Source organism: Penicillium malachiteum (genome assembly GCF_028827825.1).
Source record: "Penicillium malachiteum strain IBT 17515 chromosome Unknown utg000002l:1.0-8849297.0:1.0-8852440.0, whole genome shotgun sequence".
Lineage (NCBI taxonomy): Eukaryota > Fungi > Ascomycota > Eurotiomycetes > Eurotiales > Aspergillaceae > Penicillium > Penicillium malachiteum.
Window position 1 is genome coordinate 8,717,199 of NW_026643095.1, and position 27,054 is coordinate 8,744,252.

The window sequence follows — 27,054 nt, forward strand, 5'->3', positions numbered from 1 at the left end:
GATACCCGCCGTAGTGCCCGGCTGTGAAGCCGATATCCGTTCTATTTTCATCTTCAGATGAGAAATTTAAGTAACTCCAATCGTCGAACAAGGGGTTTCATGGAAAGTAAAATCAGAAACAGAAGCCAGTTATACTCACCCAGATTTGCAGTATGCCCAAACGAAACATTCTATTGATGATCGCCGATGATCTCGGTAAGCAACTGGGCTGTTACGGTAACACCAAGATCCAAACACCTCATCTTGATCAGCTAGCTGCCGATGGCACCATATTCGATCAAGCATTCACCAGCACCGCATCTTGTAGTGCTAGTCGCTCGGTCATCTATACCGGGCTACACACCCACCAAAATGGGCAGTATGGACTCCACAACGGAAGGCATCATTTCACCACATTTGATCATGTTCAAACTGCCCCTGCACTGTTTTCGCAACACGGCTATACTACTGGCCTTATTGGCAAGGTCCATGTCGGCCCATCTTCTGTCTATCCCTGGGATATGCGAGCCGAAAGTGATATTCGAGATGTCGCGTCCGTTGCTGATCAGGCTACCACGTTCTTTGAACAGTTCAAGTCAGGCAATCAACCATTCTTCTTGACAATTGGTTTCATTGATCCACATAGAGACCTGACTCGTGCTGGGTTTGGTAATGATGGCCAATATGACCCTCGCGTGAAGAGGATTGATTACTCCCCCGAGGACGTCGAGATTCCACCTTTTGTCAATGATCTGCCCAAGGTGCGTTATGAGTTTGCGGAATATTACAAGTCGATCTCTCGCCTTGATCAAGGCGTTGGAATGGTTTTGGAGGGACTTAAAAAGAGTGGTCTCGATGACGATACGCTTGTTCTCTTCGTGAGCGATAACGGACCGCCATTCATTAACTCAAAGACGACACTGTATGATGCGGGTGTCTGCCTTCCCATGATCATGAAGTGTCCAGGATCTCTAGCTGGCGTGGTCAACCCAAACATGATTTCATATGTTGATATTTTGCCAACTCTTCTCGACTGGGCTCAACATCCCAGTCCTGAGAGCCCGGCTCGTCTTGGTCGATCATTCCTTTCTATTATCTCTGAGCGGCGTCAAATAGATGGTTGGGATCGCGTTTTTGGCTCGCATACATTCCATGAAATCACCAACTATTGGCCTACTCGTTTCATGCGGGACCGTCAATTCAAGTATCATCGGAATATCGCTTGGAGACTGGACTTTCCATTCGCTGCAGATATTTATGGTTCCTTAACATGGGAGGAGATTCGTAATTCAGAGAATAGCCCCAAGATGATTGGGTCTCGCGCACTGAAAGACTACTTCTTCCGTCCTGCAGAAGAACTATACGATATCCAAGATGATCCGGATGAGATCCGCAATCTAGTCAAAGACCCAGTGTACAAATCCGTTCTTGAAAGAATGCGGGCGGCGATGGAGGAATGGCAGGGGCGCACTGAAGATGTCTGGCTCTATCGTGATGGTGTTTCCATGCTTTTGGTTCGACATCATCTCGATGCTGGGTTGGAGGTTCCAGATCGATGGAACTTTGATGCTGCTTTGCCTCAAAGTAAGGATCAGCCCAAGTTTGCCGCTAATTTCGCTTGGGGGATAGCTAGTCCCAGCTTGAAACCTGCGTGGTTATCGGAACCTCTTTGTATTTGAGTATTTCGATGCCAAATTTCGGGGTTCCTCTTTTGGGAACGAGTCATAAATCAATCGCCATGGATGCAAGAACCTTTGTGTCAAGTAAAGAGATGTCAAATTCTATTCGTTGTATCATAATGGATAAGTATTAATAGTAAATATTTCCACAGGCGAGCGAAGGTCATTTTATTCAGCTTGTAAATGTTTGCGCAGGCGTTCTCAAGTCAGCGAGATCAAGAGATAAACAAAAAAGCACGGATCTTTTGGCATGAGGTCGATGACCAATTCTCATCTATAGGCTTCATCATACTATACCAGTATTTATAGAAATCGAGGCTTACCTATGGCTTACTGCTACCATAGGGCTTGCTTTGGTCTTCACTGCGCTGAAAATCTCCCTTCATTGCGGTGTCGAACACCCGTTCGAGACGAGAAATTGCTTCGTCCGATACCTCTGTAAGAAGTTAACAATGTGTTCAAGCAAAGGCAGGGAAAATCGAAAGTGACTTACGGTAGTGGACTACTATACGTCCTCCAAGGAGCTTTAATCCTAACTCTTCGCCAATCGTGGCCATGTCATTGGGTCCTACTCCAGAGGCCTCCAGATCCAGCCAGACCATGTTAGTGTGAACTGGATACTGCAGTTTACCACCACGGCTGGTCCACATCTCTCCAATACGCTTAGCCTTTTCATGAGTCCCAAAAAGCTGACCAGTCTTGCCATGAGAATCGGTTCCGAACGTCTCATCTATGGCTACCCTGGCGGCGGAGGCAAAGACACCACTTTGGCGTGTACCACCGCCAATTGATTTGCGGAACCAACGTGCCTTTTTGATGAGCTCTTTGGAACCGACAAGGATGCTTCCAATGGGGGCTCCTAGCCCCTTGGAGAAGCATAGACTGACACTGTCAAACAGACTGGTATAGTCCGAGAGACTTCCAGCCCCAGACACCACAGCCTCCCACAGTCGTGCACCATCTAAATGCACCTTGATGTCATTTGCGTGAGCCCACTCAACGATCCTTCGAGCTTCTGCTAGCGGCATCACCATCCCATCTAGAGTATTTTCCAAGCTGATCAGCTTTGTCGGGCAATGGTGGATGTTGTCGTCGAGTACTGCATATTTCTTGACATCCTCCAAGGTCAGGTGAATGCCATTCTTCGGTACAACTGTCTGTACTGTAGCACCAGTCCACAGGCTGACGCCGCCGGCCTCGTAGCAGATGATATGAGCCCTGTGGTCGCAGAGCACAGCATAAGGCGGCTGGGTCAGATGGGAGCGAATGGCCACCTGGTTACCCATTGTGCCCGACAGCACTAACAGGGCATCCTCATGCTGGGTTCTTTGGGCGACATAGCTTTGTAACTCATTGGTTGTTGGGTCCTCATTGAAGACATCGTCCAGTAGCGTGGTCTGACAGATAGCGTTGAGCATTGAAGGAGTGGGTTTGGTCATTGTGTCACCTATTTGTACAAAACGCGTCAGTTATGATCAGTACTCTCATGTAAATCAGCCTGAAGGGTCAAATCTTACTTCTCAAGTCAAACTCTGCCGCGCCGGCTCCATGCCAGCTAGTCTGGCCGAGGGCTACCGAGGGGTTGGCCATTGTGTCGGTAGAATAGGTGGATAGGTGAACCTTCGCAGTCTTAGGACGGATGAAGGCAGGGTAGAATTGCAGAGTTGGTCTCAATGCCACCGATGAGCGTGCTAATCTGCGAAAGAGGTGAGTCATGTTCTTGTGGGCCTTCAAGATAAAGGACTCCGAGATAAAACGCGGGGAAGCAACCCCGTCACATGATGTTCAAGCGGGGATCTTATTTCCAGTAGAGCTCTTAGATCAGATAAAACAATTTAAAGAGATTGATGTGAGATGAATGAGTTGCCTTGAACTTGAATTCACTGCTACTGTTGGGATTAATGCCAACCCAGTACTAGTGAACTTAAACTTGAAGAAACCTCCTGCAGGTCACATGCAGGACTGCAGACTAGTATATATAGTAATGATGGAAGCCCTGGAGGCCGTCACCACCACCACCACTCCCTACAGAGGTAATAATAGTAGTACTACTAGTACTACTACTCACTGGCAAATTTATCAATTTCTACTAGCACTGTAACTCCGAGTCCGAGTCTGTCCACAGGTGCAGTTCGAAATACTACATAGGTAGTAGTACTACTATTGAAGCGTTGGGGTCTACTAGACAGACTGAGTGTAGGTATGAATTGATGAAATAGAGAATAAAACAAAGTATTGTACAGACATCGAGGGTTTATATTATACAGAGGTATCATAGATATGCGAACTTCATCACAAAATATAGTACAGTTGCTCACCACATCTTCTCCTTGACCTTCTTGAGGGGCTCAGATAGGACAAGAGGGGTGCGCAGGAACATTTCCATCAGGAGGGCGGCAGCCACACTGACGTTCAAGCTATCGATGCGTGCGGGATCGGATCGGACACCCAGATCAGCGCTGTGTCGAGCGCCGGGGATACTGACGATGGCATCCGCATGCGATTTGATATGCGTGCTGAGTCCGGAGCCTTCACTGCCCATCATGAGGACACTTGGAGATTGCGTGGCGAGAAGACCACCGCTGTTGCGAGCACCATCAGGCTCCACTCGGCTGATGTGTGTAGCATCTGGACCTGGGGCGTCGGCAGCATAGAATCGCCAGCCATTGGCCTGCGATCGCTGAATGAAATCAACTTCATTCTTGACATGAAGGAGCGTCATGTTTTCCGCCGCGCCGGCAGATGCTTTGAGTGTAACAGGCGAAAGGGGTGCCGAATTGCGACCCGCAAAAATGATCGCATCGACTCCAAGGTAATACGCGGATCTGATGATCGCACCCATGTTACCGGGATCGACGACTCCGTCAAGAAGCAATGCCACCGGGAATCGTGGAGTTTTATCTTCGCGTGTTGATGATTCAGGCTGAATAATTGGAATGCGATCATCCGTACCGTTGACCAGTGCTTCCTCTCGTGTTTGAGGTGCCAATTCCACTTGGAAATGACTCTCAGTCGCGCTGGGAATGGCAGCCAAAGCCCGCACAGGCAGTTTGGGCAAAGGAGATGCCTCCAGGATGCATCCATTATGCGGTCTTCCAGCACTCATTTTGTCCAAGAGTCGATCCCACCCTGCAAAGGCCATCTTGATAGCAATATTCTTTGACAAGGCCAGCTTGCGCAGAGCCATCTTCGCTGGGCTGAGATCCTCACCGGCAGCCTGGTATACGTAAAGCTTGTAAAGCTGTCGTCGACTGCATCGAAGGGCAGCCTCAACCGCACTCGTACCGTAGATGAACTCGGACGCCGGAGTGGTGTAGGGAATCGAGTCGGGGACTTTGACATTGTCCTTGACGCGTTCTGGCATGGTTTCTGTGATTCGGTGCGCTCGCGATTTGGTCGTGGGGGATCTCGGTCTTGGTGGCATCGAATCGGGGAAAGAGTTCTCTTGTTTCCATCTTGATTGCCCCCGAGCCTGGTGCTCTAGGGGCAGACCTCGGAAATTGCCGCTCCGAATGAATTCACCTTCATCAAAGGATTTTCTGTCCCTATGAGGTCTCTGATCCTTAGAATCTCGATCTTCAGGGAATGCCCTCTCTCTGTAAGGTCTCTGTTCTCTGGAATCTCGATTTTCAGAGAACCTCCTCTCCCGTTGAGGTCTGTCTTCATTGAAACCACGATTGTCCGAGAACCTCCTCTCCCGTTGAGGTCTGTCTTCATTGGAACCACGATTGTCCGAGAATCTTCTCTCCCTGAAAGGTCTTTGTTCTCGGGAATCTTGCCTTTCTGAGAATCTCCTGCTCGGAGTCCGTGTCTCGTCACGGCGCGATCTTTGACGATCATCTGTAGACTCTGAGTCCCTTGGCCGGTACTCAGACCTGCGAATTCCGCGGCCAATGGCAGAATTTAAGGAGGCTTGTCGGATCAAGGTGCATCGTGCCTGGGTGGTAACTTGACACACACGTGCACCAATTGCTGGCCGTAAAATCCAGCGATGCATGTTGAATATATCAGAGAGAAATGAACTTGCTTCTCTCCTGTGTAAATGTACTCTGTAAACAAAAAAATCACGAGATTCATGTTTTTCTTCTTATCGATAAGGATTGGAGTAACGTGACCGAAGTCTGGACCGCTGACTCAGCGGTTGCGAGTCCCGCTCCGTAGCGCGCATATTGCTCCATCATGAAATTGTGCAAGCTTCACCTGTGACAAGAGTCTGTCACTTAAGGTGTATCCCTTGCTCCTGGGTTAGCTATGGATCTCGCCGGCCTGACACGCCCCGCCATATTATGTCAGTGCTCTCGATGTTCAAGTTCTTTGGCGGTGCTAGAGAATGAGTGGGCAAAACTATCAAATGCCTACTCTCTTGCGACAGCATGGCTAAGTGTGAACTTCAACCGGATCTCCATTTCGCCAGACAAGAAACAAATTCCTCAGACGCCGGATATGCACTTATTACGAGGTCGAACTACTCAAGAGGTCACTTGTAAACTGTGCCAACAGAAGTTGGGCGCTCTATGCACTTTGGACAATGGGTAGGTGGAATGGCCCCCGGTGTGGCCCGCGACTGAACATGCTGACTGTATTTCCAGGCCCAACATATTTTGGAAGATGTCACGAGTAGCATTTAGGGAGGTTGTGACCATGCGAACCGCAGAACCCCTCTTCAAGGAGGGTGCCCTCGAACGATTCCTCTGTCCTCCGAAAGAACCCTCCCACCAAGATTTCGATTTCCCTACTGAAGGTGCGTTAGTACCTAGCGGCGCATCTGGCTCTCCGATGGCAACGGCGGATCCAGCCATGAAACAGCACATGCAGCATCAGGGACGCAGTATCGATCAAATCTCGAATTCGGTGAATCACTTGCAGGATACCATGACGGATTTAAAACACTCGTTCACCGAGCTCCGTATCGAACTTCATGGAAACACCAACCATGTGGGCGAAAATGGAAATCTCCATAGCCACGGATTCGACATGATCACAACTGTGCTAAAGGAGCTGAAGTCCAAATCCGACGAGATTGAGAAATTAAAGCTGGAGATCGAGGCCTTGAAGTTGAAGAATAGGTTCATGGAGACGCGGGAACCACAGAATCTCGATTACTTGCATACGGGTCACAGCACACTCCCGGAAGTCCAAAGCCCTGGGTTGCTTCAGGCTGGGAGAAAACGTACATGGCCCGATGCATTTCCTCATGGCGCTGCGCGTACGGTCGCTGACTCGTTTGGGGAAGAAGATATGATTGATGATCTGCCTTTGGCCAATGCACCAACATATCTGGTCCGTCTTCCAATCAAGAATTCGAATTTCCCAAGCAGCAGCCAAAATCAACAACAGCCGGCTCCCGTTGCTCCTAGTCTCCAGCTTGAGAACCACGACCCAAACATAAACCTGAGTGCGGCCGATGAACATACAGATACTGCACAGCCAAGTCCATCCAAACGCTTGAGAATCACACAGTCCGCCGTGGAGCCGCCCGAGTCAGCAACAAACGGGGAGAAAAAGCGCCGCCGAGCTGGCCGGCCACGGAAGTCTGAAGGCCAAGCCACCAAATCTGCCATTGATCAGTCACCCAGCGGTCCTCCAGCAGGCTCGGAGGAGGGCAATGAGTCTAGCTTTTCCGCTCAAGTTCCTACATCCAACCCAATTACAAGTCAACCCAGTCGCGGTAGTCGCGGTGGTCGTGTTCGACGAAGCACGCGTTCACGGTCTATTCTTCCCATAGAGCCCATTGACTCCGAATCAACGAAGATGGACTCTTCTGTCCAAGATGGCTCAGAGAATGGTGTCAGCGGCGAGCAGGAATCGCCGAAGAATGACTACGCATCAAATCGAATCCAGGATAATGATGGCACGACGGGAGAACCTACATTGACTGCAGAGGAAAAGCGCAAAGCCAAAGTCGCAGCGCGGGACGCTATGACTCGGAGAGCTATGCAGCGAGAGGAAGCAATGGAGACTGATGACGGTCGATAATTGCCAATATGTGGTGAAATGGAATGGAGAAAGCCTCCCTCATGACACTTGGGGGCATTGTACAATATACACAATTTCGGTGGCACATAGCCCTTATGATTCAACTCGGCGGTAGCCTGTCAGAATAACACATTGTATCCATACAATTCGCAACCCGACCAAGTCTGTCTCACATTTGGCAGTGGACAGAGTAGAATACAGACTTCAATCTGTGAGTAATGATTTGCATCTAAATTCTATTCATAAGAAACGATCTATACAGGACTTTTCAAACTGTCACTCCTTTTTCTCTACCTCATCTAAGGTTAGGAGGAGCGTACTGTCGATCTCGCAACTACACCCAGACCACCCAAAAGTGCAGAAACACCAGTGAAAACAATCAAAGGCCCGTAACCAGTACCATAGCCTTTTGAAGCCACTCCTTCCCAAGCCTTACTATCCAGAAGAGCTCCACTCAACGGACCACTGACGATATTGCCAATTCCTCTCCCGGTTGACAAAAGGCCAAAGATGATGCTAGGATCCGCATACACACTCTTCTTCTTAATCTCGTTGACAACTGCCGGCCAGGTAGAAGTGAATGAACCGGCAAATAGACCATAGAAGATACAGAAAATGTAGAGCGGAGCAAGGGTATCTGAGAGACCCCAGATCAAAAATACAGCAACAGTGCTGCCCACGGTCGAAGCCAGGATGCATGTTGTGGCGTGGTAACGATCTACCATTGTGCCCATAATCACACACCCAAACACAGATGCTAGATTGAATAACATGACAGTGAGAGTAGACTCGAAGGTATTAGCTCCCAGACTTTTGGCATAAGTGGGGAGATAGATGGTTGGAAGGAAGTAACCCATGGCTTCCAGGATGTTCCCGGATTCATAGATCAGGAAAGTAGAATTCATAAGGAATCGGAAGTCAAAGGGTCGAGTGTGCGATGCACGAGAGATTGGAAGACGAGGACGAAGATAGAACAGCAATGGACCTCCCATTACCAAGAGAATGATGGACCAGGCACGTAATGCGGTTTTATGTCCATAGGTATCCAGCATCCACTGCAAAAGGATGGGAAGAATGACGCCAGAAAGACCAGTACCAGCCTGTAAGCCACGTTAGTTTTGAACCGTGACAGAAATACTAACTGAGAACGAGATTTGAGATATAGAAGTATTACTTACCCACATAATTCCAAATGCTAACCCCTTTCTGCGAACAAACCAGTCTTCCATGAACACAATCGTGGGAGCATATGCTAGACTGGCGCCAATACCATATGCAATTCCCTGAGATAGAATGAGATCGGTAGTATTCTTTGCAAAAGAACTGAGTGAAAGTGCCAGGCACATGATTATGAAACCAATTGGTGCAGCCCATAGCTTGAGGCGAGGAATTGCCTGTAGAAGAATGAAAGCGACAGGCAGTAGCATGTATGAGACACCCTATCACAAAAGTTAGCTCTGCATAAAGTTGCAATTGAAAAGTCTTGACTAGCTTACCATGGCGCAGGTTCCAACAATAGCAATATCACCTGAGCTCTTGAAGGGCTCATGAGTACTGTAGTAGTCTTGGAAAATACCATAAGAAAATGTGAAACCTGTAGAGGATTGAAAAAAAATTGATATTAGATTTGTTTCTGAGAATGATCAATATGTGTTGAAATTAAAACGAACCCCATATCAAAGCCTCAATCATAAAACATGCGGCTAAGAACAGCCATGCTCCCTTGCCTGTATCAACTGGTGGCAAATTGACATCGTGCTGTTCGGCGAGATCCTCCTGGGAGGAGATTTCCATTGTCTCCATACTGGAAGAAATTTTGGTGCAGATTTATTCAATAGGAGACTCAACACAACCTCAATTTATTCTGGGCGCCCGAAAAAAAGCTTAGCAAATTGCAAGCTAACACTTAGTAGGACGATCTTTAGGGGTTTTTTTGCCTCTCCAATTTTTTCACGCCCTGTTGGTGACATGGTGGGTCTACCGGAATTGGAACAGAATCTGTACACCGGAACCAGTTGACTGGTAGCCCTCCTGAGTCACCATCATTTGAACATGGAAATTGAAGAGATTACAACTTGGAGTGAGTAAAATTTCAAAAGTCATGTGAGAGAGATGATTCAATAGTAGAATTCTTCATTCCAATGTGGGTATTCGATCTTGTCTATATCATGATACATAATCCTCATAACTCCGTTCAATATGCAGTATACAATGGTTCTGGATGCCAAATCACTTCTCAATCTCATTCAATGCCACTGATATGGCATCTAACTCCCCATTTAGTCCATCAAGACCAGAAAATCCCTCCTCAATGGCCCATTTTTGGCCGTTCGGGCTGTGTAGAACGTGACAGCTAGCTCCAACAACCAACAGTCCTGGTGGCCGTGATCCTGCTGCCTCAAATGCTTGGCAAATATGCTCCAAGGTAGACCGAACAACTCGTTGATCAGGGCATGATGCCCGCTCAACGATAGCACAAGGTGTCTCCTTAGGCCAAAGAGCCCGTGAATTTGTTACCTCCTCAGCGAATGGTGTAGTAAGGGACTCAATCAGGGCAGAAAGACGGTGAAGTGCCATCAGGAACACAACTGTCTGAGTGGGAACATAGGTAGGAGGGTTTGGTGCAGCACCCTTTCTGCCTGTTCCAGTACAGACGAGCACTTGATCGGAAACACCTCGGTGCGTTGCTGGGATATCGGCGAAGAGAGAGGCACTCATGGCACTAGTGATACCCGGAAGAACAATGGGAATGTATCCTTCACCTCGGAAGAATTCGAATTCCTCAGCTCCACGACCATAGAGATACGGGTCTCCTTGCTTGAGTCGGAGTACTTGGCGTCCCTTTCGCAGTGCGGCTAGACCCATTTGCAAGAATTCTTCTTGTGCCTGATCCGCATTTCCGGGGAACTTGCGAGCGATATGAACTTCAGTTCGACGAGGAATCAAGTCTAGAACCGGAGATGGCACAAGCTTATCTGCTAGGATGAGGTCCGCATTTTGGATGGCGTTATATGTGGCACGTGTGAGAAGATCTGGGTGACCTGGACCGGAGCCCGCGAGCACAATCTTGCCCTTTTTAGAGATACTGTTGGCGATATGTGTCTCCGAGTCCTGGCTTTGACCAGATGAATAGGCTTTGAGAATTTCATCCATGTCGGCATCCGTAATAGAGACGAGCTTTCGAAGAGGCCAATATTCGCAAATCTGGGAAAGCCAGCGCGTCCTCCTTGTCTTTGCTGCAGCTACATCATCCTCTGTGACCAATGTATTGAAGGTGTGCTTCTGGCCTATAATATCGTCGTCATCGCCTTCAAGGGCCGCATCTGTACGGCCAGCGGCGTGATCTTCTTCCCATAGTCGGCGGCGTACGGATCCAAGTCGATCAATAGCAGCGCCCAGGTTAGGCGGTAGGAAAGCAGCAATCTCTCTCCGGAGCCGAGATGCAATCTTGCAACCTCGCCCAGATGTGGTAATTCCGATATGCAGCGGACCATCTGAATAAGTGGAAAGCAAAGTGAACGAGCATAGATCCGGTGCATCTGTCACATTGACCGGGATTCTCAGCCGTCGGCACAGACTTGATATATGCGAACCTGGCATTACTGGTTAGTAATTGAGAAAGGCATTATTGTTGCCGCATCGTAACTTACTTGTTGGATGGTTTGCACCCAAGGTGACAAAAACTGCATCAACCACCCGATCTACTTCTTCCCGACCTAAATTCTTCAAATCATCGTCCTGAAAGTCACGGCGTACCCATTGGACTTTCTCACTAGCAATGTGTTCTGCTAGAGTGAAATGGACGTCAACGGTTTCCGGCGCAATGATGATAGGCTGAGCGCCCGCTTCAAGGCTCTTAGCACACCGTGCAGCGGCCAGAGAATTGGCACCGATGATCAGGTGAATCTGAGACTCGACATTCCATGCGGTCATCAATGGCACCGCAGCACCAGGGCTATCTGTGGTGCTCTTCATGTCTTTGGACGTTGACAGTGTAGTATGCGTCGCCACGAGTTCAATATAAGGCCTGATAGATCCGAATTTTGAGGATGCAGCCAGTCAATAGTATATACGAGGCAAAACTTTGAATACGGACAAGGCCAATGGTCCTATATCTTCAATCTGCAGGTCGAAGTGTTTCCGCGGAGAATGGACTGAAGAGTACCTCCGGAATGAGTAAAAGGCCTGTCACGATTGGTGATAAGGTGGACCGATAAGCAAAGGCTGGGGAATCAGTCAACGCCACTGTTGGACAAATCACCACGAATTTGAAGCAAATTGACTAGGAGATTATGAGTCAAATCGAAGATTTGAAAAAACGTGAATCTTCTCCCACATATTTTTTTATTATAATTACTATGACTCTATTTATTATTATGATTTTTTTTCGCTTCTTTTTTTTAAGCATACAATTGGATATGTCCTAATGCGGTTTAACGCGAGATGGCGTGATTGCTACATGATGATGTCAGCAGGGGTCTCATCCAGAAGTAGAAGGCGGTAGTACTATTGCCGCGGGGCAATTACCGGCAGTATAATGTATACCCCTCCATACTACTATTATACACCAGTTGACGGTGGAAGATCTATTGATATGGCATTGGCATAGTCTAAATTGATCACTCTATTCAGGATATGGCACCGATACCAGATTCATATCCAAGTATTTACCCATGGCTATTGATAGAAGCGAATCGAGTACGATGCATCATATGTATAGACCGATCTGGTTAGTTGAGGGACCATTGGAGCTTGAGGTACCAGGCAGGGAGATGTAAATGCCACCAGGGCTGCCACGAAGTAATCATTCTGCATGGCTAATATTACCGACTTGACCAAATTTCGAATTGGTCAAATTTACTCGCGCCGTCGTAATTTCCGCTCTTCTCTAGGTTCTTCTATGGGTTCTTCTCTAGGTTCTTCTCTAGGTTCTTCTCTAGGTTCCTCTCTAGGTTCCTCTCTAGGTTCCTCTGTAGGCTCATCTTCGCCATCCTCGTCATCATCCACTTCCTCGTCCTCGTCCTCGTCCTCGATGTCTTCCCACTCGGGATCAGGAATATCTGCTCCCTGCAAATCATCTATCAAGATTTCTCCAATTTCATCATCTTCGACATCATCCTGAAGCATGCTGATCAAAGCTAAGAGCCCTGCTTGAGAACGCCAGGCATCATCAGGAAGGGGACGAGTAGGATCTGTAGAATCGTCGCTTGTCACTCCTGGATGCTCTGGAGTCGTTGTGTTGGAGCGTGAGGTTAAGTTCCCGCCAAGGTTGGGAGCAAGGCTCACAATGCGGATGGCTTTAGTTGGGAAAATTCGTGCAGGGTTATCGTGCTGCTGTTGAGCAAGATCACCCGGAATGTCGCTCAGGGTTTGGCGCCAGCCAAGAGTCTGTGAAGCGATATCAGCCATATCGATTCAGATCAGAGTCATTTGAGTCAGGTGTCTTGGAACGTACCGTGTAGGTGGTCATGATAGCATCGTCGCACAAGGTCATGAAGCTAACAGGTACAGCAAGTTGAGGTGCGGAGCTAGTGAGTAGAGAGTATGAAGCACGCGCAGGGGAGCTCGTGGTTTGGATCTTGTTTTGATCATCTAGGGCCACGATATAAATTCGGTCTTGGATTTCAAACATCACACGATGATTGCGGACCGCCAACCAACCACCTAGATCAAAGCTAGCACCATCCGACTCGCACTCAATGATCGAGGTGTTGGCAGCAGAGCCGGCTTCATCTTGGATTGCTTTGCGCCAGTCAGAGCAGATGAAGACCCGCCCAGCACGAGAAAAACCAACAAATAGATCGCCATTCAACATCCCAGCACCCCATTCATCCTCTCCATGGGAAATTTGTTCCGTATTTGTGGGAGATGTCACAAGGGGGCCATCTAAAATGTCAATTGGAGTCAGGCAATCCTTGCGAGGTGGTCCAGGAGGGAAGATACGATGGGTGGGACCATGTCGCGCGGCGCCAGCCAGGGCTGCACTTGCGGAACGAGAAGGAGTAGCAGGTGGACGAATGTGATATCTATCCGTACAGCGGGATGGATGCAGGGCACCCAAGTAGGCACCGGACTCTTTATCATAGATATGATAGCCACGTTGACCTATAGAGTATATTACGGCATCCTTGCTTTGATCCAAGTGACCAACAGCATCATGTTCGATCTTTAGGCGTGTTTTCAGCCGAGGAGGACTTTGCTCCATATCATACACAAAGCCTTTCCCTTGGTTGGACACTACACATAGCGTGCCATGGGAGAGTTGGAAGCCTCTGGTCTGGCAATCATGGTTCAAAACTGCGATGCGCCGAAACTCTCCCCGCGTTGCACCATCTAAGTCTGCTTGCCATACTTCCACCGAATCACCTTCTCGATCAAACACCGCTATCCCATCTTGGTACTCCAGGTGAGCATATGGCCTGACTGAATCTTCGTCTCGATCAAGACTGGAAGGCAGACGCCATAAGATCCGACCACTTTCCATATCGGTCACATTCAATCCTCCAATATGAGAAGTGGATACGAAGAAACGCCGCTTGAAGTCAGGGCGGAATCGCCATACTGGATCATTACCGACTTGGAGCACTGACTCTTGGGTAATGGGACAGGCGTGGGCCCAGTTGCAGGCAAGAAGTGTCTGGCGTTTGCATAGCTCTTTCCATGAGGTGGTACCTTCGAATAGTTTGGAGATTGTACGGGTTTCTTTCAGAAATGAGAGATCACGGGCGACGTTCGGTGGGTGGGAGGTCTTGGAGTCCGAGCTGTAAATGGCTTCTTGATGGGTGACGTCGATAAACTCGTGCCATGCTCTCGATAGTGTAGTTAAGGAGGCAAGAGTAGAGATTGAGGCAAAGTCCAAAACACGCAGGACAATCTCAGGAGGAAGGATAGTCAGGGGATCGCCCACTGACATGATCACCGTGATATCTGAGGGTTACAAGTGGAGGAGGGGGTGAATGTGGACGAAATAGAACACAACGATTCTGATTAGTATCAACCTGTGACGACATTGCAGGGACCTCACCGCCTTTGGGGAGTAGTTATCTTATCAGAGATAAGCTTATCTATCACGTGGCGATAAAACAGTCAACTGGTCAAATCCACACACCATTACACAGTAGTGAACCAGTTGACTGTGTGCGTCGAAGTAGATAAAATCTCCGCGGAGATATGATATGCATTGTCCGTATCGTATTTCCCATGAAAGATAGTTTCATTTAATTATACTCTGATGATTTTAATTTCCTTCATGAATCGGACTGCATCGAATAGTTGCCTAGCTAGACTTACTACAGTACATAGCTGGATTTACGTCCATCATGATCAACTCCAACTTGATGAAATCGGACTCGGAGATAGCCTCCCTTTTGACTCTAGTACTGTTAATTATAAGTGTAGGTGAAAACCAACAATACTGTACATGTCATATAAAAATATGGGCCGATCTTACAAAATTGTTTCCATAAATTAAATTAACAAAATATCAGGAGATTCTACTATAATCTAATTAGGCTTGTCCAGCCGTAACTCATGTAAACTCATGTCATCAGTGCGGGGGATCGGAACCCACCGATCTTGATAAGCTTAGTTTACCCCCGAAATATTCCAAGGTTTGAATTCAAAGCTTGATTGTTTTTCTTCCTTGGTCCCCGACACTTGAGTGGTTTCCTCACACGCTCTCCGTGATCATGACAGCTCAGTCTCTTAAAGAAATTACAGCGCATAATTTACGCACTTTCAAGCATCATTATGTATCCGAAATCTCCGGTTCCCTCGGTGATCTGGGAACATTTTTGCCCATCGCCATTGCACTAGCTATGAATGGCACTGTCTCGCTGGCGAGTACTTTGATTTTCTCCGGTGTTTATAACATTTTGACCGGTTTATTCTTTGGCATTCCACTTCCTGTCCAACCGATGAAGGCTATTGCTGCCGTTGCTATCGCCCGCAGCTTCTCGAATGGATCGATCGCAGCCGCTGGAATCTTCGTCGGTGCCTGTATCCTCGTCTTTAGTCTTACAGGACTGCTTCACTGGTTTGCAAATGTCATCCCTATCCCTGTGATCAAAGGTATCCAGGTCGGCGCGGGATTGTCTTTGGTTATTTCTGCATGTGGCGGCATACTCGCCCCCTTGGGATGGATTAGCCCCTCCTGGGCTGACAATCGCATCTGGGCACTGGCGGCGTTCTTTGCTCTGATAATTACCAATATCTATCGTCAAGTTCCTTACGCCTTGGCCCTCTTCGCCCTTGGCCTTATCCTGGCAATTATTCGCACCGCTCTATCCGGCCATTTACCAGGATTTGAGATATGGCATCCCTTCGTTGTGATTCCAGGTCCCCATCAGTGGTGGGTTGGTGCTGTCGATGCCGGTATTGGCCAAATCCCGCTCACTACTCTCAACTCCGTTGTGGCAGTCGTGCACTTGTCCCATGATCTCTTACCTAACGTTCGCACCCCATCCGTCACTCATATCGGTCTCAGTGTCGCCGCGATGAACCTCCTGGGTTGCTGGTTTGGCGCGATGCCAGTTTGTCATGGTTCCGGAGGATTAGCGGCCCAATATCGCTTCGGTGCTCGCTCCGGAGCTAGTGTGATATTCCTTGGATTGCTGAAGCTTGTCATTGGCCTTCTCTTTGGCGAAACGCTGATTGATCTGCTGCAAAAATTCCCAGGCGCTTTTCTTGGAGTCATGGTCATCGCGGCTGGCCTTGAACTAGTTAGTGTCGGAGAGAGCCTGAACACTTCTGGCGCTCGTGATGTGAGCCATGCTGGCAGTGGCTTACTTGGAGACGTGGAACAACATCTTGGAACTGTCTTTACGGATGAAGAGCGTAAGCGCCGCTGGACGGTTATGCTGGTGACGGTCGGTCTGCTGGTTGGATTTAAGAATGATGCTATCGGTTTCATTGCTGGTATGCTATGCCACTGGGCTTATGATATCCCGAAGTGGTGGGAGAGTGCCCGCAGACGCTGGTCAGAAGGTCGTCTGCGTTTGCAATAGATTGTAAAGTGGTTTAATGGGCCAGTCTCGTTCACATGAAATTTTCCATGGCTTTAAGGTTCTACGATTGGGTCAAATCATGCCAGTGGCACCAGGAAACCTTCATTCCTTGGTTTTACAAAAGATTCAGTTATATATGTACTAGTAGTGCACAGCTCAACAATTTGAATCTAGAGTACATCGCACTTCCCATACCCTTTGAAGGACTCTTGATCATGTGCATGTGCAAGTGATATTATTACAAAGCCATTTTAGCCGACTCTTGGACATATGTACGAGCATTTGCATAGTACCTAGGAGCGTAACTTGAACACCTGAGGCTACTGACAGTAAATTGATCAATAAAGTTCTAGAAAATGTAATAGTACAAGGAATAACTTTTAGTAGGACCTGTTCAAATTGAATGCTGAACTTATCACAAGAGGCCCGCCATAACCCGGGTCAATGCTTCATCTTCAGTATGGAACGCTTCGGGGACATTTGGTAGTCGCCCATTTTCGCAATTCGCAACACCAACATCCATTCCTGCTGAAAGGTCAGAAGCCATTGCAGGATCAAAATAAAAGCCACCCGCAATCTCAAAGAAGCTGCTGAGATCCTGACAATCATTGGAATCTGTTCCGGTCGCTGTTCCGGGTGATAAAGGCCAGAACGTCGAAGATGATGGCTGTGGAGTTGCCATTCCAGGCGTTTGACCAATACTAGACGCGTTGTGAGTTGATGGAGATTCAACCTGAGCGGATATAGGAGTAGAAGTCCACCCAACGCGGGAATCTAGCTGTTTCGCCCCGACAGAAGTAGGGAAGTGTGGGGTTGCAGTCATGTTTGGGCGTGGTCTCTGAAGAAAAGCTTCATCACCTCGGTCTACCGATCGGCTGCCGGGCTTAGACTGCCATTGTAAGTTCAGTTGAATTCTCTTCAAGCTGTGGATAATCTTCTGAAGGCGTCTGGATGTGCGAGCGCGAGTGGCCGAGCGGCGCACCATGTCAACAGCGGTATAAAACTCCGGTCGGCAACTTTGGCTGAACCGAGCTGGGGCATGTAAAACAGCGAGGAAGAGAGTGGCCAGGGCAGATATCAGGAAGTAGTTGAACGGCTCAGGTCTTTGAAAGTACACATTTGAGACCCGACTAAAATAATCGAGCATATGAACTGTGCTTTTAGCGGTCTCCACTGCAGTCGACGCGCCCGTAAGATCCTCTGCAATTCGCTCACTACTCAGGAGATTTTGACGATAAACAAGAATTCGAAGCTGATTGGCCTGCAGTGCAAGAAGAACCTGTAACATCATTGCTCGGTCGGTTTGCTCTGATCCCGCTGGAGATCGCCAGGTAGGGTCAAATCGCAACTCACGCGGGATTGAGTGCACCCACTGCTGGACTTGCGCATCCAAGAATGCGCATCTTTCTGAAGTCGCCTCTCGCGACCTAGTCTGCCACCCGACGACGAGACCCCAGATCTTTGTACTGAGCCGGGCATATGAGATCATACAGGTGAGATATGGAGTGGAATGACCTGGTTCTGGTAGGTTGGTGTCCATATCCGAGTCCTGAAGAGCAAAGGGAAGCCCCGTTCCAAAAGACCACTTCCTGTCGAGGACATAGATGCACCAGAATAAGCGACTTGCCCACATCCATTCCAAGGCACCGGGAAATACACCTCCAGTCTTGTGCCACGTATCTTGACAGTGCAGGCCAAGCTCCATGCTACCGCGGGCGGCCATACCAGTCAAACGCCAAGCGATAACCTCATCATCTCTGTAGGAATGGAAAATGGACTAATTTTGTTAATAAAATGCTTTTTATCACCCAGAAGAAAACTAAATGGCGTACATACCAGTAAAGTCAAAATAAGAATTTCTTTCATGTCAACTTCTGCTATTTTCAGTCGACTAGCAAAACGGTCTTCGACGCTATCTGCCAATTGTGCAGCACGTTCACTCCGACCGTGGGATTCCACCAGAAGTGCTGTGGCCAACAGAATCCTGAGAACCTGTATGTCTCTCGCATGAAACCAATCTTGGTCTGACGCCGCCGGTGCGAGATCTAAGCCGCGGTCGATTGCAGGGTTATAGGTGTGATGAAACTCCACAACATAGGTGCGCAAGCTGGCCAGATCAACACAAGGGTACATAATTCCAACTGTATCCTCGTAAACCTGTACCAGGCGTAAGGTTTCCTCAAGTTCTAATCCCATCAGCGGGTCGCTGCCAGTGATAGGCCCCGACACATCTCGATCCGACGGCGCGGGACTCAGACCAGCGCTTGAAATTTCGTCGTCCTCTTCATCAATGCTCTCGCTGGGGTTGCTTTGTTGTGAGGAGGACCGGGGCTGCTGACCGAGTCCAAATTCGGCACTTGTTGGACCAACATACGTAGGGGACTTTGGGGCATTAAGGATACGACCTAAGCCGGTGGCTGCTGCGGTTCCACTGGCTGAAACTTTGGAGGACGCAATAGGGCTGGCACCAGATTCGAGTTCGCGCAGACGGGCGGACATTGTGCGCATCTCCCATTGCAGGGTTTGAAGTTGCTGGTCTAGCGCCTGAAACCGATTGTCCACCCTACATTAGGTTAGTCAATATAATCATATTTAGTCACAGAGAAATGACTGCAAGTTCGGCTTGTAAACTCCACCGCCACTTGTGGTTGGAAGAGACTCACCCATCATCCTTGATTTCTGTTTCTTGTGTAGGGACAACCGGCCTCTGTGCTGAATATACACAGGGAATCTCATCCCGAGCACATCGAGTGCATATATTACCTCCACTACATTTCAATTTGCGTCTTTTGCATTCATTGCTAGGTAAGTCAGCATCGATGATATCACCTAGACAGGCTCGGTATCTCGGAACCGCATCCCCCTGTCGGTCTAGTCGACCCAGTTGGCTGGGAGACTTACCACGCAACCTGTGTATATTTTGCCCTTTTCCTGGGTCTTTGATAAATTCCATCATCGCGCTTAGTAGAATCGGGGGTCATCGTGTTATATTGCGATGATGTTGAAGTGAAGAACTTCAAAAAGATAAAAAGATCGGAAAGGCGGAATTGATCAGCCTTATCCGCTTGATAGTGGATCACGAGAATGGTCGGCTCCCTCTAGGCTACATTATATTCTACTTTGTCTTCTTTTTAGGTGAAATTTGAATTTATGTATGTAGTAATAGTGAAATTTTATGCAGATGCCTGGAATATCGGTGGCCAGTTCAAATGTCGTCAATTGGTGGTTCCTGCCCAGGTAAGTATGTGGATAGTTACAGGTACTAGTACCGAGTACAATGACATGTAATCTTCACCGATCAGAGCCCTGGACTCTTTTGTTGCATGTGGTTTGAGATAGTCAAACTTGAATCATCAAGCTCTCAGATCTGATCAAACTATAGAGGGACTTTGTCTATCACCGATCTGTGTTCGCTTGTCTTCTATTCAAGCCCAACCATTTGAACATTAGACGTGTCGGAACTCACGGAACGGGAGAAATGGGAACTTTTCCATTGCTTCCAAGGTTTATATCGAGGATAGGTGAGCCAACTTTTCTTACGAAGGACTTTTAGATTGGTGGATACATTTTGACATTGTTCAGAAGAACATCCCTGCATTCCAAGTTTTTGCTGGGAATCTAGAAAAAGTCATTCGACGAATGGGCCCAAGGTTGGTAGAATTAATCATGCAAGTCGCATATCTCACACTTCGAATTTGTTCTATGAGGTGAATCAATACTATACAACGATGTTTCAGGCCAATGTAACCAACTTTCTTTAGTCTCAAAACCTATGTATTTGTAGTGTTATCATCTGAGACCGGGTGCCTCTTTACTTGTGGACACCACCCCTGAAGCAAGATGCAGAAGGCATTCGCAATATCCCAAAATACCTTTCAATTACCATGCGCCAAATGGATGCAAATACTTCTTCATATCAGCCGCTTGGTATGCGTGGTACCGAAGCCCGGGGTGATAGTTATTCCACCAGATACAAGTTGTCCCATCCGCATCAATACAAGTGTTATTAGGGTAGCCATATTGATGTGGATTGTCCAGAATGCCAGTCATGAATTTCCAGGAATCGTAGAGGACGTATTGGATCTATCATTTGTTAGTTTGAAAGGAGGAACATAAATTTCAAAAATGCTCTAGCTTCAAGTTGCGAACTCACATCTGGGTGTTCATCCCGAAATCCCATGACCATCAGCTTTAGATGCTCATTGAAAACGGATAGCCACGCTGCATGAGCTCGAGAAGCATCTAAACCCGTTGACAGAATGTATGGGCTTCGACTGGTGGGTGGCACATTCAAAAATAGAAAGTTGCGCCCTCCAAGGTCGTAGATTTGTTGAGCCAGTGACTTATACTCCGCCATGAGCATAGGCACAAGAATACTGGCATTTTCAGTGGAGTATGCCCAGCCAACACTGCAGTTCATCAGTGAGAAATAGTCAATATAAGCATTTTGGAGAGAAAATAACGCACTCATTGATTCCAATCCAGAACCCGAAGACTGTATCATCGGAAGACCATGGCGCAATACCGGGCTTATCACCATAAACTGAAACGAATGACGCGACTTGTGTCGCCATGTCCTCAACTCCGGCATTGATAATTTTATTATCGATTGTTGCACCACCCACGGCAAGATTGTAGCTCAAGATAAGAGAGTCGTTGTCCACAGTTGTCAAATCCCCTACCCAGTTGATACCTCCTCCTGTTGTTCCGGTTCCTGTAGTTGGTGTGTTGCATTAGAATCTTCCCATAATCTCAAAACTCAGTAGCTTACAGGGTTAGGAAAGTGATTCACATACCTAAAGCGGGATTTCCCATGGGATCTGCAGGTGTTGCTTGTTCACCAGTTATGTTGAAGCTAGTCATGGTGTATGAATCTCCACTAAAAATTTCAATGAGTTAGGTTTGTTTTCATTATAAGGATTCTTGGGCATAGTTATTGATCCGATGATCATGATCAAACATTTTCAATTAGGAGCTCAGAGTTCGCATACAAAGTGAAGAAATAGGTAGGTGATGATTTTGAGTCATGAGGAAACGCTTCAACGGTGGCCATGGCAAGAGCCAAACCCAGCAAGTGCAGCCTCATCGTCGCTACAACACAATATCCTTGGAAGTATTTTCGTAATTAATCCTTTCAGGATCTTCGAGTTTTGGAGTAGGCACTGATTTGAAATGTCACGGTGCAAGCTCAAGTGGAAATTTCCCAGGTTGAAAAGATATTTGAAAGTTGATATTATTACCAGGTGACTTTTGCCACGGATGATTTTCCGTATCTAGGTAATAATTCCAAGGGACTGTCTCCGAGTCTCTCTGTTATGCATGATTATCAAGGATAATTAGAGTCATGGATGCACGGCGAAGGCTCCGTTTTAATGCGGGGTCTTGCATCTATCTTATGTCGCGACCTCTCCACATAAGCTGATCGTCATCCATGGATGCCAATGCAACCCAATGTTGACGTATCTTAAGTTTGTCTCGAAGACTAAACTACTTCTAGCACGGCGTTTTGCTTTGACAATCTCCAATTTGAAGTTTACAGACGCCCAAATCAACCCAAGTTGTGGACATTTAATATCGGGCGCATTTCTATCAGCATCCTTGAGATGAAAATAGATGAAAATAGATGAATTCAAACCTGGAGGCAAACATTTGAAACTTGAAGAATTGAGGAATTGAGAATTTGAAAACGTCTCCATCATCATGATCATATTGAATCTATTTACTCAAGTTTCGGCTTCTTAGATATGCAGACCCTCCATCAAATCAACATGATTTATGTCCGAGTCACCAAACCGTCCAAAATTCAGTTTGAACAGCTCTATACCAACACCACATACCAGCAGTTTCATTTCGCGTGATTTAACCAATTGAAGGGAATCATCATGACTATGAGATGCATTCCCACGGACAAGACTGAATGAAGCTATATCAGCCACAGAGGAATATTTGTCCTCCAAGAGTTGGACTTGGATGATTGGCGAATCAGATTGAGACCGATCCAGGATTAATCTCCAAATCTTGACCTGATGATCATTTCCGGAAGAGGCAAAAGTCAAGTTGACACTATGAGAACCAGCCGGGTGGACACGCGCAGATGGTTGGTTCAGAACTTGAATCGCTGTGACAGAGGCGGTATGGGCATCTGGGATTGACTTGGTCGAGACTTCGATGTGTGGATCGGATGCAGATATTTGAGAATGGTTCAAGAGTGAGATGGATAACGAGTTATCATCGCCACCGGCCAGGACCAGAGTAACTCCTGGGGAGATTGTGACACATTCCATGGCTTTGATGCTGTTCGAATGAATTTGATAGCGATCCTCGCATGTGATTCCAAACGCAGGTGGCTGCTGTACAGAGTATTGCTTGGATTTCAACCTCGACGAGTCAATGGTGTAGAAAGGCTGAAGCGTTGCCGTCAAATCCCAAAAAGTCAGATATCCATCGGTAGCTGCAGTCAACAGAGTCACGCAAGACCCATGCGGCAAAAAGCGAACTTGAGTTAGGCAATTCTCCATATATCTCCATTCAGCCAGCAGAGAGAAGGAGTTGTCCTTATTTGGTGAATAATGGAAAACCTAGATGATATTAGTTTTTTGATCTTGAACAACGGGTAACTACAGAGATGGATTGTTTTACCTTCACAGTAGAGTTGGACAAAGTCAGTCCCAAAATAAACCCACATCCATGCCCAGACTCTTCTACTTCGATCATGTCGAAGCTGGTGATTCGAAGCTCGGAGTCTGGATCCCCTTTTGGGAGCAGAAGCCACTAAAAGCGTGGCTAGTCCAAACGAAGGGACCCATTGTACTCGCCAAACGAAGAATTCCTCTTCTGCACTACTGGTGAAAAGGAATTTCCCATTTTTTGACCAGGAAACGTGCTGCAATCCAGATCTGTGTGTGTTTAGAACACGGAGGGTCTTAAATGCGCCCCAGGGACTTGAGCTGGTCGAGTCTGATAATGAGAATATCCTCACTGCAGTGTCTTCCGCACCCGTAGCAAAAATAGGAGGCGAGCCTTGAATTGAGTCCAAATAAGCCGAGGATTTAATCTCTCTCCCATGAACTCCAGCCCGGAGGAGACAATTTTTATCCCCGAGAAGACGGCGGGAGTTGAGGCCCTGTCGATCTTTCCAAAATAACAGTCCGCCGGCTTCACCTGATGTGCAGGGGTGAAAGGCCCAGTTTCTGCGAGACCCACCAGAACTCACTGCTATAACATCCGAGTGTTTAGACTCGTTGTAAAGAACAAAGTCCTGAGATCTAAAGCCATAGACCATCAGGTCATCTGTCTCTTCATCTATGTAAGAACCTGTTATATTTCCACCAAGTCCAGACTCTGTTCTATGAATCGTGCGGAGGGAAATGGAATGATTGGAATGTCTTCCAAGATTTATCTCATGAATGCAAATCTTTCCGTCGCGCCCACATGTTTGAATATATTCGAGATCGGAACCATCCGCATCCTTCACGGAAGAGATTGCTCTAATATGGTTTGTGCCATCGCGGCCATGAACGCGTCGTTCGACGATGAGTGCCTCTGTAGGAATATTTGAGTTTCCCACTCGATGCACTGATAGTCCGCCAAGCCTGGAGCCTAACACCAAATAATTATCGCTATGGATCAGTGAGGCAGAGGAGAGACCAAATGGAGACTGCGGAAGAGTAATTGAAATGCTTTTCACTTGAGCCAGGTCAGAGTTCCAATCTGAGACCATCACCAATGTTGCAATTTCATCTTTGGCGTAGGAGGCGACGAAAGAAATGGTATGATGTGAGTTTGCACTGGGGCTGCTGACTATGAAGAAAGCCAAAGGGCGTTCATGCAGTTTGACCAGATCGGAGACCGATTTGGTCCTGTGGTTGTACAAGCGTACGTGGCCCTGGCCATTACTTATCAATGCTAGTCCCTCTGCAGGGATTCCAGCGATTCTTTGGATTGGACCAAAATCCGAGTCGTTATTGAGGGATTCCCATGTAACGATTGCGGTTTCTCCCGAGCTCACAGACCCGACCTGGAGTTTGTTTTCCTTGTCAGATGCAATGAGGCAATTTGGAGTTAAGAAGGCAAAATGCATAACCTCATTGAGTTTTGGTTGGGGTTCTCCTTTGATTTGTGCTAGGTCCGCAGTTGAAGTGTTAATTTCATTGATTTTGAAACGCTTCAGAGCCCCGTCTGCACCTCCAGTATAAACCCAAGTCTGATCCCCATGACACCGAAGATCCATAGACCAAAGATGCTTTCCAACATGTCCGCGCGAAGACTCCCGCTGGGATAACTTATATGTCTCAGGGCTAGAGGTCGACGACTGCCAACTCAAATCCCAAGCTATACAAGTAGCATCCTCACTTCGAGTGACAAGTCCAATCCCAGAAGAGCTCATCGATCTTGGTCGAAAAAGAATGTCCCAGATACGAGCAGCATGTCCAAATGCTTTTGCCACGCACCATTTAGACTCAGTTTCATTATTCTCGCCACTGGTGGATCCAAAACCTGTACTGCGGAGATCAAATCCATCTGTGGAGTAGGCAGATGGGTCAAGAGAAGACTTATTTTCGCAGTCCGAAATATCCCAGATTCGCAGCGTCCTGTCATCACTGCAGCTAGCTAAAAGTCGTCCGGGTTGGCCGCCACATAACGATGGCAGGGGAGGTGATATCCGTACACCGAAGACAGTTCCATCGTGTCCAGTGAAAAAATGATGAATGGATCCAATTGCATGAGCAGCTTCAGTATTCTGATTTGGGTCTGTGAAACAAGACCAGACAATGATCTCTCCAAATATAGTTCCCGCAGCGATAAGCACATGAGTGGCCGAAAATGCGATAAGGTCGGCTGCACAGAGAATCGACTTGACACTTGTTGCCAGCTGATGCACTTGGATTTGTGTCTGGTAGCGGGGCGATTCAATTTGTTTCAGACGGATGGTAAGAAGGGCGTTGTTGGCCGTAATCAAATATGCCTCTACTGATGCGTCTTTCACCGCGGCACACCCACTCATAATCCAGTCTGGGGCATGGAACTCCGCAGATGATAATGAAGAGATAACCCTGTCATTTTTATCCAATCTCAAGTCAACTTCTCGGAGGGATTGGCCTCCCCAGACTAAGATTCGGACACATGTATGTTCACCCTCATCCCACCTTGATGTCAATGGGATGAAGCCGTGGATGTTGTTACGTTTGAAGACGTTCAGTTGAGTCCTCACATTGCCAGACTCATCATCAATGACACGTAAAAATGGGCCTTGACCTTGAAGAATGAAGTGATGTTGACCCCACGGGAATGCTTTCAATGCCGTTACTGGCACACATGCATCAATATGCTACGAGGTTTTCGTTAGCAAAATTGTTCTCCTCGGGACATTACTTTTGTTGGATTTTGATCAAAATACATACCTCAAGTAAGTGAGACATTCTGCACTCGTTTATCCCCTAGAATACCCACGTTCTGGCCTTTCCTCATCAGGTTTCTCTTGTTTCTCCAAATCGCACTTTCTTTGCGCTATCTAATTCTTGCCCGCACTAGTCCTAAAACGTATCTTTATCACCACGTGACATGATTATCCAATTTCGTGCCTTGATGCCTTATATTTGGTGCCTCAAATGTCAGGCCACAAGACCTCTCCCTCGCTCAACCTTGGAACGTGCGAATGTTTTTCTCTCTGTGGGTCACATCCCAGAGCTGCAAGCTGTCATTGATATTCTGCAGCTGGTACGGAGTACATATCCTACCTAGGTTCCTCCCTTGGCACCCGAATGTTTACGTCTTTTTTTTCTCTCTTAACGGCTGGCTATGCAGGCTCAACTGCCATACCCCTGTCAAGTGTGGCGATTTTACGGAGTACCCCCGGTGTCTCGCTAATTTATTATATGGAGTTCATGGACCACAATTGACACATCCACACAAACACAGACATACACAAACATACACCGTTGAAACACAATGGAAAACCAGGGTCAAGACAACAGGTCCCAATGGGAATTTAAGGCCCGAAAGCTTGAGATCCAATATGCACATTGCCAGGTGGTCAACGAGGCCACGGCGCCAACATGAAACGCCGAATGGACTCCGGAACCCGGTCATTCCGTCTGGATCGTTTGAGATTAGACAAGTGGTCCACTCTTGCAGCTAGCAATTTTTTTGCTTTGTCGAATTCATTTCAACCAGTCCAAAACTGCAAAGCCACCGGTATTTCAATTTCAAGCTTTGTGCCTGACGTTGACATGTCCACGTAAGCCCTACACTGATTTAAAGTGACGCCCCACTTAACCCCATCGCCTAGTGTGTTTTCTCATAACAAGACCCAAATCCTCTTCATTTTCCCCCCTCAAATTTGGGTAAATTTGCTAATTGATTTGGGAATGGAATTAGGATGGAGTTTACTCCAATTGATTCATTTTCTTCATCAG

At 47.4% G+C, this 27,054-nt stretch overlaps 11 protein-coding genes across 11 annotated transcripts; 3 read left to right on the top strand and 8 right to left on the bottom strand.

Moving 5' to 3' along the window:
- Positions 1-152: 152 nt before the first annotated feature.
- N7483_006266 (sulfatase family protein) lies at positions 153-1,658 on the top strand (the record flags this gene model as incomplete). The annotated part of the gene is made up of 1 exon (XM_057089703.1): positions 153-1,658. One exon carries the CDS (start codon positions 153-155, stop codon positions 1,656-1,658), a length of 1,506 nt encoding a protein of 501 aa, XP_056949532.1.
- Positions 1,659-1,981: 323 nt separating this feature from the next.
- N7483_006267 (threonine aldolase GLY1) lies at positions 1,982-3,248 on the bottom strand (the record flags this gene model as incomplete). Its single annotated transcript, XM_057089704.1, has 3 exons — positions 1,982-2,094; positions 2,152-3,105; positions 3,176-3,248. 3 exons carry the CDS (start codon positions 3,246-3,248, stop codon positions 1,982-1,984), a joined length of 1,140 nt encoding a protein of 379 aa, XP_056949533.1.
- Positions 3,249-3,972: 724 nt separating this feature from the next.
- Positions 3,973-5,655, bottom strand: N7483_006268 (RNA methyltransferase, TrmH family; the record flags this gene model as incomplete). Its single annotated transcript, XM_057089705.1, has 1 exon — positions 3,973-5,655. The coding sequence occupies one exon, from the start codon at positions 5,653-5,655 to the stop codon at positions 3,973-3,975; it is 1,683 nt and encodes a 560-aa protein (XP_056949534.1).
- A 254-nt stretch (positions 5,656-5,909) lies between these two features.
- N7483_006269 (uncharacterized protein) lies at positions 5,910-7,634 on the top strand (the record flags this gene model as incomplete). Its single annotated transcript, XM_057089706.1, has 2 exons — positions 5,910-6,190; positions 6,248-7,634. The coding sequence occupies 2 exons, from the start codon at positions 5,910-5,912 to the stop codon at positions 7,632-7,634; spliced, it is 1,668 nt and encodes a 555-aa protein (XP_056949535.1).
- Positions 7,635-7,954: 320 nt separating this feature from the next.
- N7483_006270 (uncharacterized protein) lies at positions 7,955-9,437 on the bottom strand (the record flags this gene model as incomplete). Its single annotated transcript, XM_057089707.1, has 4 exons — positions 7,955-8,734; positions 8,813-9,073; positions 9,131-9,228; positions 9,305-9,437. Coding segments are annotated over 4 exons (1,272 nt in total), but the record flags the coding sequence as incomplete, so codon positions are not given.
- Positions 9,438-9,863: 426 nt separating this feature from the next.
- N7483_006271 (putative siroheme synthase) lies at positions 9,864-11,609 on the bottom strand (the record flags this gene model as incomplete). Its single annotated transcript, XM_057089708.1, has 2 exons — positions 9,864-11,227; positions 11,285-11,609. 2 exons carry the CDS (start codon positions 11,607-11,609, stop codon positions 9,864-9,866), a joined length of 1,689 nt encoding a protein of 562 aa, XP_056949537.1.
- An 882-nt stretch (positions 11,610-12,491) lies between these two features.
- On the bottom strand, positions 12,492-14,559 carry N7483_006272 (uncharacterized protein; the record flags this gene model as incomplete). The annotated part of the gene is made up of 2 exons (XM_057089709.1): positions 12,492-13,022; positions 13,090-14,559. Coding segments are annotated over 2 exons (2,001 nt in total), but the record flags the coding sequence as incomplete, so codon positions are not given.
- Positions 14,560-15,322: 763 nt separating this feature from the next.
- On the top strand, positions 15,323-16,639 carry N7483_006273 (putative sulfate/molybdate transporter; the record flags this gene model as incomplete). Its single annotated transcript, XM_057089710.1, has 1 exon — positions 15,323-16,639. One exon carries the CDS (start codon positions 15,323-15,325, stop codon positions 16,637-16,639), a length of 1,317 nt encoding a protein of 438 aa, XP_056949539.1.
- A 415-nt stretch (positions 16,640-17,054) lies between these two features.
- Positions 17,055-19,138, bottom strand: N7483_006274 (transcription factor domain-containing protein; the record flags this gene model as incomplete). The annotated part of the gene is made up of 2 exons (XM_057089711.1): positions 17,055-18,394; positions 18,472-19,138. The coding sequence occupies 2 exons, from the start codon at positions 19,136-19,138 to the stop codon at positions 17,055-17,057; spliced, it is 2,007 nt and encodes a 668-aa protein (XP_056949540.1).
- A 1,380-nt stretch (positions 19,139-20,518) lies between these two features.
- N7483_006275 (SGNH/GDSL hydrolase family protein) lies at positions 20,519-21,725 on the bottom strand (the record flags this gene model as incomplete). Its single annotated transcript, XM_057089712.1, has 5 exons — positions 20,519-20,722; positions 20,793-21,048; positions 21,107-21,353; positions 21,436-21,518; positions 21,631-21,725. 5 exons carry the CDS (start codon positions 21,723-21,725, stop codon positions 20,519-20,521), a joined length of 885 nt encoding a protein of 294 aa, XP_056949541.1.
- Positions 21,726-22,377: 652 nt separating this feature from the next.
- Positions 22,378-26,058, bottom strand: N7483_006276 (tRNA (34-2'-O)-methyltransferase regulator RTT10; the record flags this gene model as incomplete). The annotated part of the gene is made up of 4 exons (XM_057089713.1): positions 22,378-23,217; positions 23,279-23,410; positions 23,442-25,967; positions 26,041-26,058. The coding sequence occupies 4 exons, from the start codon at positions 26,056-26,058 to the stop codon at positions 22,378-22,380; spliced, it is 3,516 nt and encodes a 1,171-aa protein (XP_056949542.1).
- Between the last annotated feature and the right edge of the window lie 996 nt (positions 26,059-27,054).